At 38.8% G+C, this 21,044-nt stretch overlaps 1 protein-coding gene across 3 annotated transcripts in view; it reads left to right on the top strand.

The window, feature by feature from the left end:
- ncor2 (nuclear receptor corepressor 2) overlaps nucleotides 1-9,513 on the top strand; it is a 116,042-nt gene extending 106,529 nt beyond the window's left edge. For all 3 annotated transcript variants that reach the window (XM_058785918.1, XM_058785919.1, XM_058785917.1), the window contains 9 exons: nucleotides 287-470; nucleotides 556-1,085; nucleotides 5,938-6,056; nucleotides 6,216-6,556; nucleotides 6,930-7,066; nucleotides 7,172-7,225; nucleotides 7,370-7,588; nucleotides 8,050-8,217; nucleotides 8,944-9,513. In XM_058785918.1, the coding sequence (XP_058641901.1) occupies nucleotides 287-470; nucleotides 556-1,085; nucleotides 5,938-6,056; nucleotides 6,216-6,556; nucleotides 6,930-7,066; nucleotides 7,172-7,225; nucleotides 7,370-7,588; nucleotides 8,050-8,217; nucleotides 8,944-9,140 (1,949 nt within the window). In that variant the 3' untranslated portion in view covers nucleotides 9,141-9,513. The remainder of the gene's footprint in view (nucleotides 1-286; nucleotides 471-555; nucleotides 1,086-5,937; nucleotides 6,057-6,215; nucleotides 6,557-6,929; nucleotides 7,067-7,171; nucleotides 7,226-7,369; nucleotides 7,589-8,049; nucleotides 8,218-8,943) is intronic.
- Nucleotides 9,514-21,044: the final 11,531 nt, after the last annotated feature.

Here is a 21,044-nt window from a genome sequence, read left to right as displayed (position 1 = left end):
TATATCATTTTCTTTGGGGGCTTTTCTCAGCAAATATTTATAGGATTAATTATAATTAATTTAGCTTATTGACAGATTTTACAATTAACTTTATAAATCATTAACAGTTTTATTTATTTTAGAACCATTTATATAGTATTTATCAATGTTTAATTGACTTATTTTTATATGTATAGCTGTAATCATAATTGGATTAATATTGAATAGTTTCGGTGTCAGTGTACTTTAGCCAATAATCAATATGCAGATCAGTGTTGCTAAATGTCTGAACATTGTGTCCAAACAGGAGCACCAGAACAGATGGGTGGCGGCAGCAGCAGTTCTCGTCCCCCGTCTCATCCATACAGTCACCAGTCGTCTCCGCTCTCCCCTCGTCCCCAGGACAGCCTGCAGCAGAGACCTAGCGTTCTGCACAACACCAGCTCAAAGAGCCTGCCCAATTCAGAGCACAACAGTCCCTCTGTGCTGCGGTGAGTCTCCAGTGCACAAACTGCTGCCTGATGGTCTGTCCAGTGAGATAAACAACATAATTTGTTTACCTTTACCTTTCCTCAGGCCACCAGGATCTGCACGCTACCAGGGCTTCAGTGGGCACCTTCGGTCTGGTCTAGCCAATGAGGGTTACCCATCCGGTACAGACTCAAACGCTAAAGATTCAAACAGAGATGGGGGCAAAAGCCATGGGCGTGGAGGTCTGCCCAAACATCAGGACCTTTCATCATCTTCCAAATCTGACCCCAAGCTGGCCAGCCCTGGTGCCGGTGGGTCATACTCCTCTCCGTACAGCCAGGCCCCTGGTGCCCACCTCGGTCTGCCCACAAGTCGAGGGCACCCCATGCTGGCCTCAGAAAACAACAGCGGCAGCAGTTCCATCTCGTCCCGTGGTGGGGATGGCATCAGCAGCGCGTCAAGTAGGGAAAAGACTCAAAACAAAGTGATGTCCATACAGGAACACGAACTTCGAGCACTCGGTAAGACCACCATGACAGCGGCCAACTTCATAAACGCGATAATCATGCATCAAATTTCTTGTGATGCGGCGATGCCAGAGACTGGTGCGCTCGCGACCATCGGCACCTGTGATGGTAAGACGCTCTGGGACCTTTGGGCTGTTAACGCCACCTTCCCTCCCCTCCCCTCCCCTCCCCTCCCTGTCCTTCCTGTTCTCTACCAAATCCACCCAACACCTTTCCATCCCTCCACCCTTCCTCTACCCCTCCTGCGCCCCTGCCCCATCCCCACCCCCTTACGTCTGTGGCCTAGTGCACGCTTGTGGTGGTTGGCATTGATCAGAATCAACCCGGTTTCCATATTCTTTCAGTTTGGTTATTTATTTTTCTTTGAATATGCTTCTGCCTATTGCTTTTATATTTTTTTGGCATCTGAAGCATTGCTTAAAGACCACCAAAGGTTTACCTCCCCTTTTTCATCACCTAAACCTATTTGACTGTTTGCCACATCCAAATTTTGAGGGGAGATTCTGCACGTTTCAGTCCAAACTTCCACAAATTAATGTAATGAAGCTCATTAAATGATTTGAGCTTCTGCTTTGTAACGGCCACAGGCGTACATCTTAGTGGACTGATAATTCACTCTACGCCCTAACGGTCCAGAATGACGTGTCTGGAGACAAGCTTTTCTATACCAGAGAGAGATCCTGAGGTGAACTTTAAGAGCTCAGTCATTCAACAGTCATGTGGTTGCTCATCGTTTCATAATGCCTTTTATCGGCTTGCCTCTTGTGTTCCCCCTTTACCTCTTCTTCTTTCTTTTTTTTTCTTTTTTTTAATTTGGGGAACATTCCATAGCTCTACATGTTTGCTTCCTGTTTCATTTCCTTTTTTTGGAGGGAGGGCACTCTGGCTCTTTGACAGTTTGATAGCTGCATGAAGCAAACAAATTTTACAAGTTATAGAGAAAGAGGGTCAAGATGGGTCTGGAGCTGAATGATTTTCAAGGTGTTTGGTTCTTAATGGTTGTTGAATATCTGGATTCTTCCACCATCTTATTGAATCTACAGCCAAAAATCTAAAATCTCACTAGTATCAAACACACGAGTCTTGCTTTTAGTACACTACTGTCCAAAAGTTTGAGGTGAGTAAGATTGAGAAGTGAGAAGTCATTTGTACTGTTACCGAATATTTCTGTTTCAAATCAATTCAGTTCTTCTGAACTGTCTGTTCATCAAAGACAAATCAAACAAACACTGTATCCACAAAATATTAAGCAGCACAACTGCTATTTGTTATATAGCAGCATTGTTATATATCAACATAACATACATACACACAAACACACACACACGTTTGTTTTTGTGGTTTACGGGGCTCTCCATAGGCGTAATAGTTTTTATACTGTACAAACTGTACAGTCAGGTCCATAAATATTGGGACATCGACACAATTCTAACATTTTTGGCTCTATACCACCACCACAATGGATTTCAAATGTAACGAAAAAGATGTGCTTTAACTGCAGACTATCAGCTTTAATTTGAGGGTATTTACATCCAAATCAGGTGAACGGTGTAGGAATTACAACAGTTTGCATATGTGCCTCCCACTTGTTAAGGGACCAAAAGTAATGGGACAGAATAATAAATCATAAATCAAACTTTCACTTTTTAATACTTGCTTGCAAATCCTTTGCAGTCAATTACAGCCTGAAGTCTGGAATGCATAGACATCACCAGACGCTGGGTTTCATCCCTGGTGATGCTCTGCCAGGCCTCTACTGCAACCGTCTTCAGTTCCTGTTTGTTCTTGGGGCATTTTCCCTTCAGTTTTGTCTTCAGCAAGTGAAATGCATGCTCAATCGGATTCAGGTCAGGTGATTGACTTGGCCATTGCATAACAGTCCACTTCTTTCCCTTCAAAAACTCTTTGGTTGCTTTTGCAGTATGCTTTGGGTCATTGTCCATCTGCACTGTGAAGCGCCGTCCAATGAGTTCTGAAGCATTTGGCTGAATATGAGCAGATAATATTGCCCGAAACACTTCAGAATTCATCCTGCTGCTTTTGTCAGCAGTCACATCATCAATAAATACAAGAGAACCAGTTCCACTGGCAGCCATACATGCCCACGCCATGACACTACCACCACGCTTCACTGATGAGGTGGTATGCTTAGGATCATGAGCAGTTCCTTTCCTTCTCCATACTCTTCTCTTCCCATCACTCTGGTACAAGTTGATATTGGTCTCATCTGTCCATAGGATGTTGTTCCAGAACTGTGAAGGCTTTTTTAGATGTCGTTTGGCAAACTCTAATCTGGCCTTCCTGTTTTTGAGGCTCACCAATGGTTTACATCACCAGTGAATACAGAGGGTTCACCACAAGAAGTCTTCTCTTGATTGTTGACTTTGACACACATACACCTACCTCCTGGAGAGTGTTCTTGATCTGGCCAACTGTTGTGAAGAGTGTTTTCTTCACCAGGGAAAGAATTCTTTGGTCATCCACCACAGTTGTTTTCCGTGGTCTTCCGGGTCTTTTGGTGTTGCTGAGCTCACCGATGCGTTCCTTCTTTTTAAGAATGTTCCAAACAGTTGTTTTGGCCACGCCTAATGTTTTTGCTATCTCTCTGATGGGTTTGTTTTGTTTTTTTCAGCCTAATGATGGCTTGCTTCACTGATAGTGACAGCTCTTTGGATCTCATCTTGACAGTTGACAGCAACAGATTCCAAATGCAAATAGCACACTTGAAATGAACTCTGGACCTTTTATCTGCTCATTGTAATTGGGATAATGAGGGAATAACACACACCTGGCCATGGAACAGCTGAGAAGCCAATTGTCCCATTACTTTTGGTCCCTTAACAAGTGGGAGGCACATATGCAAACTGTTGTAATTCCTACACCGTTCACCTGATTTGGATGTAAATACCCTCAAATTAAAGCTGACAGTCTGCAGATAAAGCACATCTTGCTCATTTGAAATCCATTGTGGTGGTGTATAGAGCCAAAAATGTTAGAATTGTGTCGATGTCCCAATATTTATGGACCTGACTGTATGTGCTATTGCCCTACACCAACCCTACACCTAAACCTACCCCTTACAGGAAACTGTCTGCATTTTTAGATAAAAAAAAAAAAAAACACCATTGAGGCCGTGTTCACACTTGGCGTCTTTTTTGACTAGAAAAAGTTGATGAGAGCGCTTTTTTAATGAAAAAAAAAAGCTGGCAGCGTCTGTTACAAATAGCAGCTGAGAGCGTCTTTTGTTTCCATAGCAACAGCTGCTACAGTAGCTGAGCGACCATTAATGCTACAGTAGCTAACATGATATTTTTAACAATTAGTAGATGATAAACTTACCTGAACAAAAAAGGATCCATCCAGTCTGTGCCCACACAGCCTCTTTATGATGTGTATTATGATAGAGTTTTGTGCTCATATCACACAGCTCCTTGTGCTCCGAAACTAGTACGATCAGTCTATCTACCGGCACCTTCTCCATTTTTTTTTTTTCTTGTTGTTATGGAAATGACAGATCTCGCTACTCGTTTATCATTGGTCAGCTGTCAAAAAGGCGCTTGACGTAGGGCGTTTTTTTTTTTAAAAGTTGAACTTTTTTAAACTCAAAAAAACAGTCTGAGCTGCAGAAAAAGACACCGACGGTTGCGTTTTAAAAAGCGCTCGGAATTTTTTTGAAAACACGGTTTACTCCATAGGCTTATAATGTAAAACAGATGCCGGCAGCTTCAAAAAAGACGCCAAGTGTGAATACGGCCTTAGTATGTTTTTAAGCCTTTTGATTTACGGGGACATAGGCAGTGTCCTCATAAACCACCTTCAAATTGTAATACCTCTGTCATACCCATGTCATTATACAAATTTTGTCCCCGTATACCACAAAAACCAGTAAACACACACACACACACACACACACACACACACACACACACACACATATATATATAAGAATTTTTAATTGTTACAAAAAATATAATAGAAAGCAGATATTTTAAATTGTAATAATATTCCATAATGTAACAGTTTTACTGTATTTTTGATAATAAATGCAGCTATGGTGTGCATAAGAGTCTTCTTTTGAAAGTTACTGTATATTGTTAGGACCATATTTATGGAGCGGGGGTGGGGGGGCTTCTTCAAAAATACTGAAACTGTTGTCAAGTGTCTGGAACCATTGTGGGATTATAATCAATAATTCATCAATAATGCATTTTACCGATGTTGTTCTTGGATGTGCAAGAAGTCTATTAAGATTCTTCAATCCATCTGAATTGAATCCATGAGTTGTCAATGTAAATATTATTGCTTTTGTTTTTATATATATTTTTATATACACACATGTATGTATATGTGTGTGTGTGTATGTAGTTTGGACCATTTATATGTGGGAGGCTTTATCAAAACTACCAAAAGAATGAATTGAATTAAGTGGAATGAGAATCATACAATAGCCCTTAATTAGGTGTTACAACATTTGTTACTCAGCCTCATTTTTTGTCGTGTCAATATATACTTTATTCAGTTGGAAAGTTAATAATGGCTAGTGTGAAAACAGTTGGGAAAATCCAAATGTACAGCTGCAGAAAAAGGAAAATATCCCTGGTTCTTAGGCCTGGTATTAAAGCAGATATATCCACCTCTCCTACCTTCACAGCTCATTTTAAACACGCATTTTGCTTCCGTTTTATTGTTGTGTTTTTGTTCAAAGCATTTCTGCTAATCAGCACAGTGCTTACACTTTGCTGCTGTCAGATGCCTCCATAATGTTGGCTTGATCTCTGAACACACGTGTGAGCAAGTCGAGTACTGTAATCCCAGAGCCTGTATGTGACTGCACCGCTTACACACCCGTCTCTGCTCTTACCCTCAGAGTAATCCAGAGCCTTCTGCCACACCATACTCAACCGCACTTTCATGTCGTCTTCTCTTCCTGTCTGTGTGTGCTTCCCTGTCCTCTCTGCAGCTCACCAGAAGGCACTAGAACAGCTGTACGGGTCTGAGGACAGACTTTCTCCAGGTCAGCAGCCGCCTTCTGCTGTCAAAGGTTCCCAGAGAGTGGTCACCCTCGCCCAGCACATCAGTGTAAGTGCCACAAAAATGCCCCGCAAATTCTAGATAATTAAATTAAACGATCTGTTATCAATTTAACCTTTTAAAAAGGTAAAAACAATTAAATATTCTAAATATATGTATACTTGTCTCCTGCTTGCACATCACGAAATGGATGTTTTCTCTTTACAGGAGGTGATCACTAAAGACTACACGCGCCAGTCACAGCAAGGCCAGATAGGGGGTCAATCATCTCTACAGCCTGTGTTTGGCTATCACAACTCCCCTGTGCTGGATCTCACTCGTCCTCCCAGCGCCCCCCAAGCCCAGACCTCCACAGACCCCAACGCCCGCTACACCCCAGAAGGCGCTGTTGCTGAGAGGGAGAGAGGGAGAGACAGGTCTCCCCCTCAGAGGAAGGCCTCTCCAGTGAGTCTGGCTGCTGATGGGATTGAACCTGTTTCACCACCAGGGGCCGTTTCGGAGCCGGAGATGCCAGGAGCCGCCTACCCAAATGAACAAGCAGAGCAGGGGTATATAACATACGAGCAAATGCATTCACAAAATAGTGATGGGAATCAGACTCGGAGTGAATTGGTTCAAACAATAATTCAGACTGATTCTATCCAATGGACCCTATTCACATTTCCTTGGTTCTCAGAGGTGGAAGTCGTCATGATTAGGTGAACTTCCATAGTGGTGGTTAGAAAACTACAACAATTATAATTTTTGCATTTCAATTTGATTGTTAATAGCTCTGGAAGCATGTCATCACAGTCTGTGAAAAGGGTCCATTCTTTAACGAATCAATAAAACTATTTGACTCAATAGAAGGATTAATTCACAAATTGGACATCGTCTTTCATCCTGTATTTTCATTACTCGTTCTCTGCTTTTGTGTCTCAGTATGGGATCTCGTTCACCGGCCAGTAGCTCTCAACCACCAGCCTTCTTCAGTAAACTGACTGAGAGCAACTCTGCTATTGTCAAGAGCAAGAAGGAAATGATTAAGAAGATGGTGGTCGGCACAGAGGCTGAATTCAGTGAGTTAATGGGACTGAATCTGTTGGGTTTTAACTGACATTAATATGCATGTTATTACTGCTAGCTAAAAGGGCTCAAACTTCTCTCTTCCTGTCTCCTTTTAGACCAGGGCCAACCTGGGACAGAAATCTTTAACATGCCCGCCTCAACAAATGCAGGTGAGCAGCTCCTCCAGTTGTGGTCTTTTCTCTACAACAGCAGTTCATTTTATACCACTGTCCTGTGTCTTAAGGAAAGCTTGCCAAATAGCACTTCACCACACTCCTGTTTCTTTAACACAGCTACTGTAAAATCTCTTTTAGGACCTGTGAGCGTGCGCAGTCACCCGGCACCAGAGGCCAGCGGTAATACTATAGGTCTGGAGGCCATCATCAGGAAAGCCCTCATGGGCAAGTATGATGAACAGATGGACGATCGCTCGCCATCCAACTCTGTCAACTCGATGAGTGTTGGTGTGCCAGCTGCTGTCGGGCCACCACCTTCAGCGGATGGGCGTTCTGAGGACCCCTACTCCCTGCCAGGTGTGCCGAATAAACCCTTGATAATTCAGCTACCTTCATGGCAGCATGTGTCAGGTTTTGACTGCATTTTTTGGACCAGATGTGCTCACATGTAAATTATTAACAGAATGTGATAGTAAATTGTTACATGATGAGCCTGTATTTAATGCAGTTATCTTGCATACTTTTATTTTTTGAGGACTCAACCTGTTCATTTTGGCACCACTCCAAAAATTCTTTTCATTTTTACCAAGTGACTGGTAAATTAGCACTGTTTCATTCCTTTCATGTCTACAACAAAAGAAGCATGGCCTCTCCCTATGTATTGGTTGCATTTGCATAGATATTTCCCTGAACAGAACAGACCTATGACCTGTTTTTGAGTTATGTTCCACCAGCTGAGAATTATTTTGGAAATGCATTCAGATATCTTTATATTTGTTTGTCCAACTATCTGATTTGTGTCCTGTGTTTGGATTCAGTTAAATCCAAAGGAGGGCGCTCTAACGGTCGTAAGACTAAGTCTCCTGGTCCTGGTCTGTCTGGAGGAGAGAGACCTTCGTCTGTGTCCTCTGTCCACTCTGAGGGAGACTGTAACCGTCACACCCCACTCACCAGCAGAGTGTGGGAGGACAGACCCTCATCTACAGGTATACATGTGAACACACACAATCACAATATGGGTGAGAAACTTATTAAATGTTACCAACATCTGCCAGCTAAAAAAACTGAATCACTTTCAGAAAGGTTGCAATAAATTGATCAAAAGTGACTATTCGTCTATTAATTAAAGAATCCTGAAAATAAATTTATCAGGGTTTTCTACAAAAGTGTCAAGCAGCCCAACAGTTTTCAACATTGATTAAAATCAGAAATGTTTCTTGAGCATCAAATCAGCATATTAGAATGATTTGTGAAAGATCATGTACATTCAGCTTTGTCATAAAAGGAATAAATTATATTTTAAAATACATTTAAATAGAAAAGCTTTTAAAATATGACTTTTTACTGTATTTCTGATCAAATAAATGCAGCCTTGGTGAGCATAAGAGACGTTTTTTAGAAACGATACAAAATCCTACCGAATGGTACTGTAAATTTTATGTATGCATATATGAAGTGTTCATTTGCAAAAACAGAACTCCGTTTTTAAACATTTTTAAAAATCAGGTTTTTTCATTGTGCATTCCAGTTAATCTCAATCAAACTGCGTTTTTTTTTTTTTAATTAGGTTAAAAAAATAACAAAAAAATACAGCTAACTAACACAATAAAACAATAAAAACATGATAACAATAAAAAACGCGATTTTTGAATTGTCTTCATATATTCTCTGACACTTTATTTATTTATTTTTTTTCTGGTTCCTCCTCTCAGGCCCCACTCCATTCCCCTGTAACCCCCTGACCATGCAGATGCGTCTCCCCAGCGGGATGATGTCGGGCCCCTCACCTTCCCCAACGCAACAGGGCACATCGGCGCCTCCACAGGGCCAGACTCAACCCCGCACCTGGGAGGAAGAACCCAAACCTCTGCTGTGCTCTCAATACGAGACCCTGTCAGACAGCGAGTGAACACACACCGCGCGCCACACACACTAGGACAGAACGTTTGCTGCTTATGAACAGAAACTTGTTACTGTAAAAACAGGGATGTTCGTGATCACACACGTACTCATGTCCATACCGACATACGGAACACACATGTCCATCTGCGCTCATGCCCTCTGATACCTCTACACACACATTCATACATAGAGACACACATCCCATAACCCACCCCGAGCGCACACACTCACGCCATCAGTGGAAGTGCATTACATGGCTGCAGACGTGTGTTGATGTGTCAGTGTGTTTGTGAATGCGCACACATGTATTAGCGTGTGCATCACTCCAGGACTACTTGTAGGATGAATCACTTTAGTTTTTTTTTATGAATATGTGTATGTATATGTATATGTATGTGTATATATATATATATATATATATATATATATATATATATATATATATATATATATATATAATATAATATATATATATATATATATATATATATATATATATATATATATATATATATATATATATATATATATGTATGTATGTATATATATATATATATATATATATATATATATATATATATATATATATATATATATATATATATATATATACTTCTATTCGTGTCGTCTTGCAGGTCTTATCAGAGTTGACTCATGGATTCATCATGTTTCATTGATGCGTTTTGGAGCATTCCTCATTAGACTGCTCAGGACACACACTCTTATACTGTAATACAACTGCAAATTGTTTGTTTTGTGTTTGTGTGTGTGGTGTAATGCAAAGGCTGGATGAATCCTCTGCAGAAATAAGCACCCACACACACACACGCGTGTGTACGCCCTCTGAGTTTTCATGTGCATCTGCAGTCCTTCATGATGGTTCATGTGTTGCCAAGATGACCCTGTTATTTTTTTTTACGGATCTGATGCTGTTGGGCCATCCAAGTATGTGTGTGATGAAACAAGACCTTCAGAGAAGCAGGTTAGCTGATCCCTGCACTAAACTGTACTGGTTTTGAAGCGGATTTCATTTTATCCTGTAACATTCTGTCCTTACCTTGCTACTTCTGAGAGTTTACATGGGCGGCCAAATCATTGGTTTACAGGGTACACATAATGTTCATTTGTTAACATCAAACCTTCATTTTTTTTTTACTTTAGTTGTGACACTCAGAAGTGACTCTAGCTGACCAATAATACATTGTCTTTTCCGTCATCTCTCTTTGATAGTGGATGTGCGAGATGTTTTGTTTAGTTTCGAACTTTTTTATGTACATGAACCTTTGCATGTTTTAAGCACTTAGTCGGCAAACGGTTCCTGTCGGTGTACTTCAACAGACGCCGACCTGAATGCAACTTTTTACACAGCGTTTATTTTCATTTTTCTTATACAGTGTTTTGTCGATTTGTTTCGTCACCTACCTTGTCAAGTGTTCCACTCTCTTGCGACAATCACTGGCAGAGAGTTGAGCGAGTGGACGCGTCTTTAGGGGAAGCTGCTTTATCAGGTCTGAACGTCCCAGCAGACCTGATGTTTTTCACGTCATCTATTTGTTGAAGAGTTAAAGCCATGCTGTCTGGCCAGTCCTTTGACATGACACTCACTGAGAGCTGCTTTAGTTTCGCTCTTTGTGCTTGAACGAAGGGTTCGGGATGTGTTTGTTTTTTTTTTTGTTTCTTTTTCTGTGGGCTCTTTTGAGGAGATATATCCTGCGTAATAAAATAAAACGGAGGTGAGCAGACGCCACACCTCATAAAGTGTAGTCCTTCACTCTGTACAGTTTTAAAGATAATTCTAGTGTTAAGTGCCATGTATTTGACATATACATTTCTGAAGTTAAAACTACCAAGTGACTACGCACAATTGTTTGGGGGTTTTTTTTTATTTCTTTTCTCCTTGTTATGCCAGGGTTGTACAATTTGTCACACAGGCACAATTTAAAACAGTGAAGGAGACATTTACCGTGTCAGTCTCCTCTCCAAAACGCCACTTTTTTGGACCACCTCAGTGGTGGGGTTACTAATTGCTTTGCATGCATATTAGATATAATGAAATGTTTTAATTCATATTGTTTGACTTTTATTTGTCTCACATGGTTTTACTATGAAAGGTATCTTTAACAGTTCAAACTGCAATGCTCATTGTAATCTCCAGACTTTGGGGATATTTTTGGAAGCTAATTAAAAGATGAAACGTATAAGTTCAGCAGTGGGTTTTATCCGGTGGGGGTTTTGTTGTTGCTTTGGTGGTCGAGGACAGTTTTAGTGCACTAACTAGTATGGTTTTGTAAAATGGGGCTTTATCTTCAGTCACTTCAATCCCAAATACACTCATCAAGATCCCTGAATGGGGTGTGCGAACAGTAGCTATACTTTTTTTTTTTTTTTTAAACCATAACATCTACACAGACATCCCAGAATGCTCTGCTCTGATTTTGAGATTCATTCTCTTGACATATCACTCCAGACAGTATTGTATTTAGTGGACAAGTCACTCTAAAGTTCAGTGTTTTCCTGTATAGCGAGCCCTCTTTCCTCTTTATTGACTATTTGTTTGACCTTTTTACTGAGGACAGTATTGCACTTTCCTTAGATGAGGAGGCGTTCTCATTTGTAACTGATAAACGTAAATGAAGCTGAGAGATTAAAACAAATGAAGAGAAGAGAGATGGGAAAACAGCGGTAATCATCGCCCCTCTTAAAATTGGAAAGGTTAAGTGGGTATTTGGGTGGCATCTGTTTTTGTACAACCATTTTGTGCATATTGCTTTTTTTTTTTTTTTTTGTATTAAGACCCACTGTATTATAGCGAGGAGTGTAAATAGACCTAAAAGGATGTACATATTTATGTGATTTGCTGCAAGATTGATATTCACACTGTTGTATTTCAACATGGCCACCAGCAAGCTTTGTGGATAGCAGTGTAAAAATTTAATGGAAAAAAAGAACAGACACTGCCTTAATGTTTAAATAAAAAGCTTATTGCCATTGATTTGTTTGTCTTTTTTTTGATTGTGCCACTGTTGTGATTTACATTATGGTCGATCTGTTGTTGGTAGTGTTTATTTATTTGTCAGTCTATAATGTTTCTTAATCCTGGTCCTTGGAAACCTCAGCACTGCACACGAGTGGTGGTTCAGCTCGTAAGGCCTGTACTAATGAGCTGATAAACCGATGATAAAGTCTAAAATTAAATATCCAGGGGGTGAGATTTATGCTGTGTATCCGAAATTGCCTCCAGTTCTAGGGTTGCATACATCAAATTGCTATTTTTCTGGTTGTAAAAGAGCACCAGGTTTGTTGTGCTTGTTTGTAGGGCTGCACAATTTGGATTAGGAGGACTAACAATAATTAAAATAGGTTATTACTAAAAAATAATACAAGAACTATACTATGGTAACAACACCATGTCATCAGGGGCGTAAATTAGGGGTGTGCGATACTGCAAAATTTGGTATCGATCCGATACCAAGTAAATACAGGGCCAGTATCGCCGATATTGATACCGATACCGATACTTTTACTTTTCAAAGCATGCACTTGAACCTACATGTACTTTCCTGTAGGGGAGAGCAGTGTGTCATGATTTATGAGGTGAATGCATCATTAATATGCTAAATCAGAATTAATTTCAATTAATACTAAAAGATTTTGTAATGTTTGCTCTCAAAGCATAATTAAATGTGTATGTTATAACCCAGGACAGATTTTAAACACTTAAGCCAAATATATATATATTTTATTATTATTATTACTGTAATGAACTGAATTTGCAAACACAAAATTTGAACAATTTTTACTAAAGAACAATGAATCTTTTAAACTTACATTTTCCTTTCCTTTAGTCTGGGGGTTTTGTTTAGAAACAATAATATAATAACAAAACAACTGATATTTTAGCACTTCTCTGTCTTTAAATAAATAAATTTAAAACACATATACGTTTCAAATATATTTTAAATAAACAAAGTGCACAAAATTATTACTGGAGAACAAATATTTTAAAACTTTTTTCCAGTTTTTTATCTGTTTTGTTTCAAAACAACAAAATAAAATGTGTCCCTTTCATTAGACACATCTGCCTCATTTTATAAACAAAGTGCAAACAATTGCTTGTAAAAAAATAAGTAAATAAAGTGCAAATAACTAAAGCACAAACTACTACTGCCTCTGATTCTCAGCCCCAACGCCCTCCTATGTCCAAGGAAATATTCCCCGCAGCCCCCTTTTAAACTTTGACACCCTGTTAAGACTTAGAGGTTTCTGTTCAAAAACAATAACATGTTTACATGTTTCCCTTTAATTGCATTTCTTCTCTGGCTTACTAACTCTACTGCCTTCGAGAAAATCCTTTCTGCAGGTACAGATGATGCAATGACGCCCAGGTGTTTCTTGGCTATCTTGCTAAGAGACGGGAACATTGGCTCATTCTTTTTCCACCAAAGTAGTGGGTCTTGATCCCGTGGAATTGGCTTCTCTTCTGAGTACCTTCGCATTTCAATAAAGGCGTCAGTGCCAGTTGTCCGATGCTGCTGGGAAGCAAGGACTTGAGAGTCAAAGTCTGTCCATATCCCACCTTTTGCAGCTGCCCCTGCAGGGGAGCTCGAGGTATTTGCAATAGTCATTGCTGAGGCAGAGCTTGTGGCCAAGCTTGAGCTTGGTTCAGGAGCAGACTCTGAGCTGAGGTCTGAGGTCTGGTTCATTGACTGAATTTCAGTGATGAGTCGCCCTTTCACAGGTTCAATATTTGCCGTGTCGCGGAACCCAATGTTTTTAAATCTTATGTCCAGGTAGGTACTGACAGCAAGACCGTAAAGGTTTCAATACCTCTGAAACGACGTTGGCATTGTGCTGACAGCTCAGCAGCTAGCTTGCTACCTTGGCACTGATGTGTTGCAGTTGATCTCAGAAGTAGTGACACCAGGGGAATCACTTTTGAAACTGAAACATGTTTTTCAGTTGATATCTCTCTTGTTACTTCCTCAAATGGTCTCAGGGCATCAATGGACAGACTGATCATTGACCAGTCTTCCTCACTTAAGCACAGTGAGGTCTTTCCAAGAAGACAGAGGACTGTGGTAACAGCTTCCTTCTGCTCAAATAATCTCTCGAACATATGAAACACAGAGTTCCACCTTGTTTCAACTGATTGTATCAGTTTGTGTTCTGGCGACTTCAGTTGTTTCTGAACTTCTTTGAGCCTCTCTGCCGCTCTTGTGCTGTGGTGAAAGAAAGCTACAATAGCACTGCACCTCTGCTGGATGTCAAGAAGATCAGGAGAGCTTTAATGGAGTCTTTTACTACCAAATTTAGTGTGTGTGCAAAACATGGATAATGTGCCCAACCTGCTTTGCACAGCAGCAACCATATTGGCACCATTGTCTGTTATTACAGCCTGAACTTTGTCTGTGATGCCCCATTCATCAGTGATTCTTTTTAATTGTGTGCAAATGTTGTCAGCGCTGTGTTGTCCTGAAAAACTACAGGTTTCTAGGACATAGGCTTGCATTTGCCAGTTCTCATCAATAATATGGCATGATACAGTTAAATAAGCCTCTGTGGCTCTTGATGTCCACATGTCTGTTGTAAGTACAGCACTGTTTGCACCATCTAGAGATTTTTCACTTTCGAATGGCACTCTTCATACATTGCTGGTATTTTCCCTTCCATCAAATTTTTCCTACTTGGAATCCTGTAACGTGGATCGAGTGTCCTGACAAAATTCCTAAAACCCTCATCTTCGACCACAGAGAGAGGTTGCAGGTCCTTTGCAATCATTTCAGCAAGGCTCCTTGTAATATCCATAGCTCTTGGGGAACCACCTAGGTGAAATAGCAAAATAATTAAGTCTAGCTTAAAGACTATCTTGCCTATGTAGCCAAAATATAAATCCTATAGTGTCCCTTTCACAGTTAACACAAAAGGGATATTCAGCCATTTTCATATTACAGGTTTATGGTATATATTTATAAATTCCAGTAAAATAATTCATATAAATAGCAGGTTTCAATGTGCTGAATATAGTTTATATTTAATCAGTCTGCTGATTAAAGTAACAACTATGATAATTACTCTATTTTTTTTTTTTTTTTTACAAATTAGCATTAACTAATGCTGAATCTCCCATATAACTAAAATATTAATTTCACCACTATGGCTACCTGGATATTCATTGCCTCTCTGAAAAGACTCGGCCAGTGATCTCTGTCTCAGTGCTGGTACTGCTGGGGGTCTGTCTGAAGGATTTGCCTCCTCTCTCCGTTTCTTTTGGAGCTCGGCATTCTCTTTTCGTGTTGTTTTAAGTGTTTGTGTAAGTTGGTGGTGTTGCCACAGTAGCGGATAGACTTTCTACAAACATCGCAGTTTGCAATGTTTTCATTTACTGCTGTAAAATAGCTCCACACAGCGCTCCTCTTTCTGTCTGTCATCTCTCATTCAGAGCAGCCAAAAGTGCTTGTTTTGCGTGCTTGCTTGGCGCCGCTGAGTCACATGATGACAGGACAACTAAACACAGCAGAGCAGGGGAGGAGCAACGTGTGCGTAAGATGTGAAAGGAGCGGCGTTTTCAGAGACATGTCCGCTCTTTTATCGAACAGGAGCAACACTTTTGCGTAGATTAGAGATATTTAAATTAAAGTATCGATCTCGGCAGGCTAGTATCGATCCGATATCAATACCAACGTTGGTATCGATATTATCGATATTAGGATCGATCTGCCCACCCCTAGCGTAAATTTCATCTGACAGTAGGGGGGGACAATAAACGTAAAATTTCTCGAGCAATTTTTGAAGGGGACACAAATAATACAGCCAAAATTGTACTTGTAAGGATAGATGTGTGTACATAGCATGGACACCGTGTTTAAATATGAGTTCATGGTTCACCACGCGGTCATATTATAATTATTATTTTGCATCATCTATAGTATTTTAGGTTTCGTCTGAAACCTAGTATGTCTCTTTCGCATTAATTCGACTGCATTAAACCCACTGATCTGCCACTTAACATCATATTGAGCAAAACCCAACACGTAGGTCTACAATATTAGCCTAATATCAGTTCACACACAGGTTTATCGCCATGTTAGTTGTAGTGGGTGAGCTACGGTATTAAGCTTGTTAACCTTATAATCACTCATAGAAACTACATCGGATGTCATAATTTTTTGTCATGAATTTATTAATGATCCAGCATCATCTGTGTTAAAGAGAAAGAATCATTTCACCCGATGTTTAAAGAGAATAAAACCGCCTTGACAGCCTAAGTTACTTACACATAACTAACTTGCTCTCTCCCGCCGGACTCGTGTGCGTGTATCGGTAAAGAAGGAAAGAAGGCAGTGGACCAAACCACTGTGAGGAAAGGGAGGGGGGAATCAAAACATTTCTGAACTTAAAACGTTTTTTTTGCGTTTATTTTGTTTTACTAATCACACAATTATTTTAAGTATATGTCCATTATATTATTTTCAATACACAGAGTCACTTGTAATGATATTTTTAGGGGGGACAAGCCTCAGATAGGGGGTCCTGTCCCCAGGATTTACGCCTATGCATGTCATTATAGTATATATATATATTAATATTGTAAAAACACTTTTTTATTATAATGTGAATGCATATTGTAGCCTAGCAGCTAGCTAGTGTGCACTGATTGTACTGTATACTCGTTACTGAGGTGCACTATGGCACTACTCAATGTCCATAGTTTCAGACACCACAACAACTGGCTCAAATAGTGCACTGTACTGTAGGGTATAAGGTGAAGAATTTGGAAGGTTTTTTTATTTTTCATTAACAAGATGAAATTACATGTATATGACAAACATCATGCATGATATAAACAATTATACACTAGAGGGGCTGTATACAAATACAAATTTTTATATTAAAATATTAAAGAGTTTACAAACTTTCACCATTTTAATTGCTTTTTGTTTAATAGAAAGTTGTATAGTATCAATATTTCCTTCCTAAAAGAAAAAAACAAGTTTTTTTGCCAGAGAACTTCGATTTGTGAATATGAAATTTTGCATATAAAAAAAAAAAAAATTATCATGTAGACGTGACTGTGCTTTTCTTTGCTGTTCTCCAAGATACCAAATAATACATATTTCCATAACAAAACAAAATGATTATCAATATTTTGTACAATAAAATCAGACATTTTGCCAAAATAGTTTTACAAAAGGGCAATGCCAAAATAAATGTACCACAGTTTCAGGGCAACTGTCACAAAAGGAGCAACTAAAATCAATATCAGATTAAAATTTTATTAAATTAATTAATTAAATATTGATTAGGTATTAACCAAACCTTTTTCCAAATAATATTGTCTGTCAGTCAATTCCAGTATGAGTAAACATAAGGCAAAGACACAATGTCTCGTTGAAATAATGCTCTTTGTGATTTAAGTGTTTTGAGATTTAAGAGAAAAACAAATGTTACCTATATAAGAACTTATTACATCAGGCAGAAGCACTGTTGGATGTTAGTTCTTGTCTGATGTCTAAATAACAAACAAACCTCTGGGGAAATAGTCCCAAAAACTTTGGCATAGTCCCCTGGTGTTACAAGAATCTTATAATGTGCCAAAAATTCACCATAAGTAAAAAGAAAACTATTGAAATTAAATAACTGATCCACCAATATGATGTCACAAATAAAGTGATTTGTGTTTATACAGGTGCTGGTCATATATTTAGAATATCATCAAAAAGTTGATTTATTTCACTAATTCCATTCAAAAAGTGAAACTTGTATATTATATTCATTCATTACACACAGACTGATATATTTCAAATGTTTATTTCTTTTAATTTTGATGATTAGAGCTTAGAGCTCATGAAAGTCAAAAATCAGTATCTCAAAATATTAGAATATTACTTAAGACCAATACAAAGAAAGGATTTTTAGAAATCTTGGCCAACTGAAAGGTATGAAAATGAAAAGTATGAGCATGTACAGCACTCAATACTTAGTTGGGGCTCCTTTTGCCTGAATTACTGCAGCAATGCGGTGGCATGGAGTCGATCAGTCTGTGGCACTGCTCAGGTGTTATGAGAGCCCAGGTTGCTCTGATAGTGGCCTTCAGCTCATCTGCATTGTTGGGTCTGGTGTCTCTCATCTTCTTCTTGACAATACCCCATAGATTCTCTATGGGGTTCAGGTCAGGCTAGTTTGCTGGCCAATCAAGCACAGTAACACTATGGTCATTGAACCAGCTTTTGGTACCTTTGGCAGTGTGGGCAGGGAAATCAGCATCTCCATAAAGCTTGTCAACAGAAGGAAGCATGAAGTGCTCTAAAATTTCCTGGTAGATGGCTGCGTTGACTGTGAACTTCAGAAAACACAGTGGACCAACACCAGCAGATGACATGGCAGCCCAAATCAACACTGGACTTCAAGCAACATGGATTCTGTGCCTCTCCACTCTTCCTTCAGACTCTGGGACCTTGATTTCCAAATGAAATGTAAAATTTACTTTCATCTGAAAAGAGGACTTTGGACCACTGAGCAACAGTCCAGTTCTTTTTCTCCACAGCCCAGTTAAGATGCTTCTGACGTTGTCTCTGGTTCAGAAGTGGCTTGGTAGCCCTTTTCCTGAAGACGTCTGAGCGTGGTGACTCTTGATGCACTGACTCCAGCTTCAGTTCTCTCCTTGTGAAGCTCTCCCAAGTGTTTGAATCGGCTTTGCTTGACTGTATTCTCAAGCTTGCGGTCATCCCTGTTGCTTGTGCACCTTTTCCTACCCAAATTCTTCCTTCCAGTCAACTTTGCATTTAATATGCTTTGATACAGCACTCTGTAAACAGCCACTCCTTTCAGTAATGACCTTCTGTGACTTACCCTCTTTGTGGAGGGCGTCAATGTTCATCTTCTGGATCATTGCCAAGTCAGCAGTCTTCCCCATTATTGTGGTTTTAAAGAACAAGAGATACCCAGAATTTATACTGTAGGGATGGTCATTTATTCAAACTCAAATGTAAATATTCTAATATTTTGAGATACTGATTTTTGACTTTCATGAGCTGTAAGCTCTAATCATCAAAATTAAAAGAAATAAACATTTGAAATATATCAGTCTGTGTGTAATGAATGAATATAATATACAAGTTTCACTTTTTGAATGGAATTAGTGAAATAAATAAACTTTTTGATGATATTCTAATTATATGACCAGCACCTGTATATTATATCCTTATTGTTCCATATATAGTACCTATGAGGTGAAAAATTGTGCTTGTGGAGCAAACACCATGATAAAAAGGCCTGAGGGTGAAATTCTGCTATTTTCGCTGGTATTTTATCAATATTATTATATTTACAGCTAAGAAAAAAAAATTTATACCACCAAATTTTGACAGAATTTGGGAGGGAATAAAACACCAAATGGAATTAGGATTTTTAACAATTTATTTCAGCCAATTAATCTTGTTAATGTTGCAAAGTCCAAAACATTTAAGCCACCGTTTTCATAGGAATTCATAATAACTGTCTTCTTTATATAATGTATTTTATTTTTCCAAACGATCAATATTTTGTCAATTTCTTTACATAGTTTTTTTTTATCAAGATGTAAAGCCATTGCTGCATAAATAAGTCTAGAAATACCCTTGCCCTTTGTAATTAAAACTAGAGGTCTCTTAAGTTGTTTTCAATAATAGGACTAAAATTTAGCAAACACCTTCTTTTCTTGTCTTTGGTTATCAGTATTCCAGTTGAACCTCATTCTTTTAGGGAATACCATTATAGCTAGTTTCAAGACATTCCTTTGTGGCCATAAGATCACATTTAGCCAAATTTAAGTATACCCCAGATGCTCTTGAAAATTTGCAAATTAAGTCAATTGCCACAGATTACTAATTCTCATTTTGAATAAAGATCATTGGCTAATTGTGTAATTTTTTATCTCTCTATCAACAATAGTGATGGGACACAGCCAGTGTTATTATTAACTGAGCAGATGTCAGAAAGCTCTTGGATTTCATCAAAAATATCTTAATTTGTGTTCCGAAGATGAACGGTTTGGAACGACATGAGGGTGAGTAATTAATGACAGAATTTAAATTTTTGGGTGAACTACCCATTTAATGTCATGTAAATGATTATGGATACATATATTTCAGAATTTCATTGGCTGGAGCTTGCATTTTGTTCTGTTTGTGTGCTGAAAAAAATTGTACATAGTCCTAGCCAGAGGTGGACAGTAAAAGTACATTTACTAGAGTATTGTACTTAGATGCACTTTTTGAGTAGTAGTATTTTTTTCTGGAAACTTATGACTTTTTCACTACATTTGAAAGACTGCAAATATTACAGCAATAATAAAAAAGTGCATTGACATAAAAAAGAAAATGTACTTTTGGTACTTAAGCAGGGGCGTCTGCACTCATTTTTGAAGGGGCACAAGTTGGGTCGTCATGTGACACACAGCAGCCACAACAGCACTTATGTTTTATTTATTTATTCCTTTTTATTCGAAACATTCCCAAATGCATTAACTATATCATGAAATATCTTGATTCTCACCTTTATAGATTATGTTAGTTAATCTATAGTGGGCGATGGTCAAAGGAACCTAATAATGTAATCTATTAACTATGCCCTGTCTGTTTACTTAATAAACAGATATGGGTGCCATGCCATAACATATTTAATACGACTGACTTTATATTTAATGTGAATTTAACATTGTAAGTTAATAGGAATAAAAACATTGTAAGTTAGGCTACTAATCATAACACTTTCGTTGTATAGAAAGAGAGCAAAGAACATTTTCACTGAGAGTCTAGAGTTCAAGCACTCTCAAAAACTCTCATTAAAATCACTGAAGCTGTTTACAATATGAAATGAATATCTTACATATTCGGACACACATTTGCACTCTTCTGACCAGAGAATTCGCCAG

This window comes from Onychostoma macrolepis, chromosome 08 (genome assembly GCF_012432095.1).
Source record: "Onychostoma macrolepis isolate SWU-2019 chromosome 08, ASM1243209v1, whole genome shotgun sequence".
In the NCBI taxonomy this organism is placed as follows: domain Eukaryota; kingdom Metazoa; phylum Chordata; class Actinopteri; order Cypriniformes; family Cyprinidae; genus Onychostoma; species Onychostoma macrolepis.
This window is presented reverse-complemented; position numbering and strand designations above follow the sequence as displayed.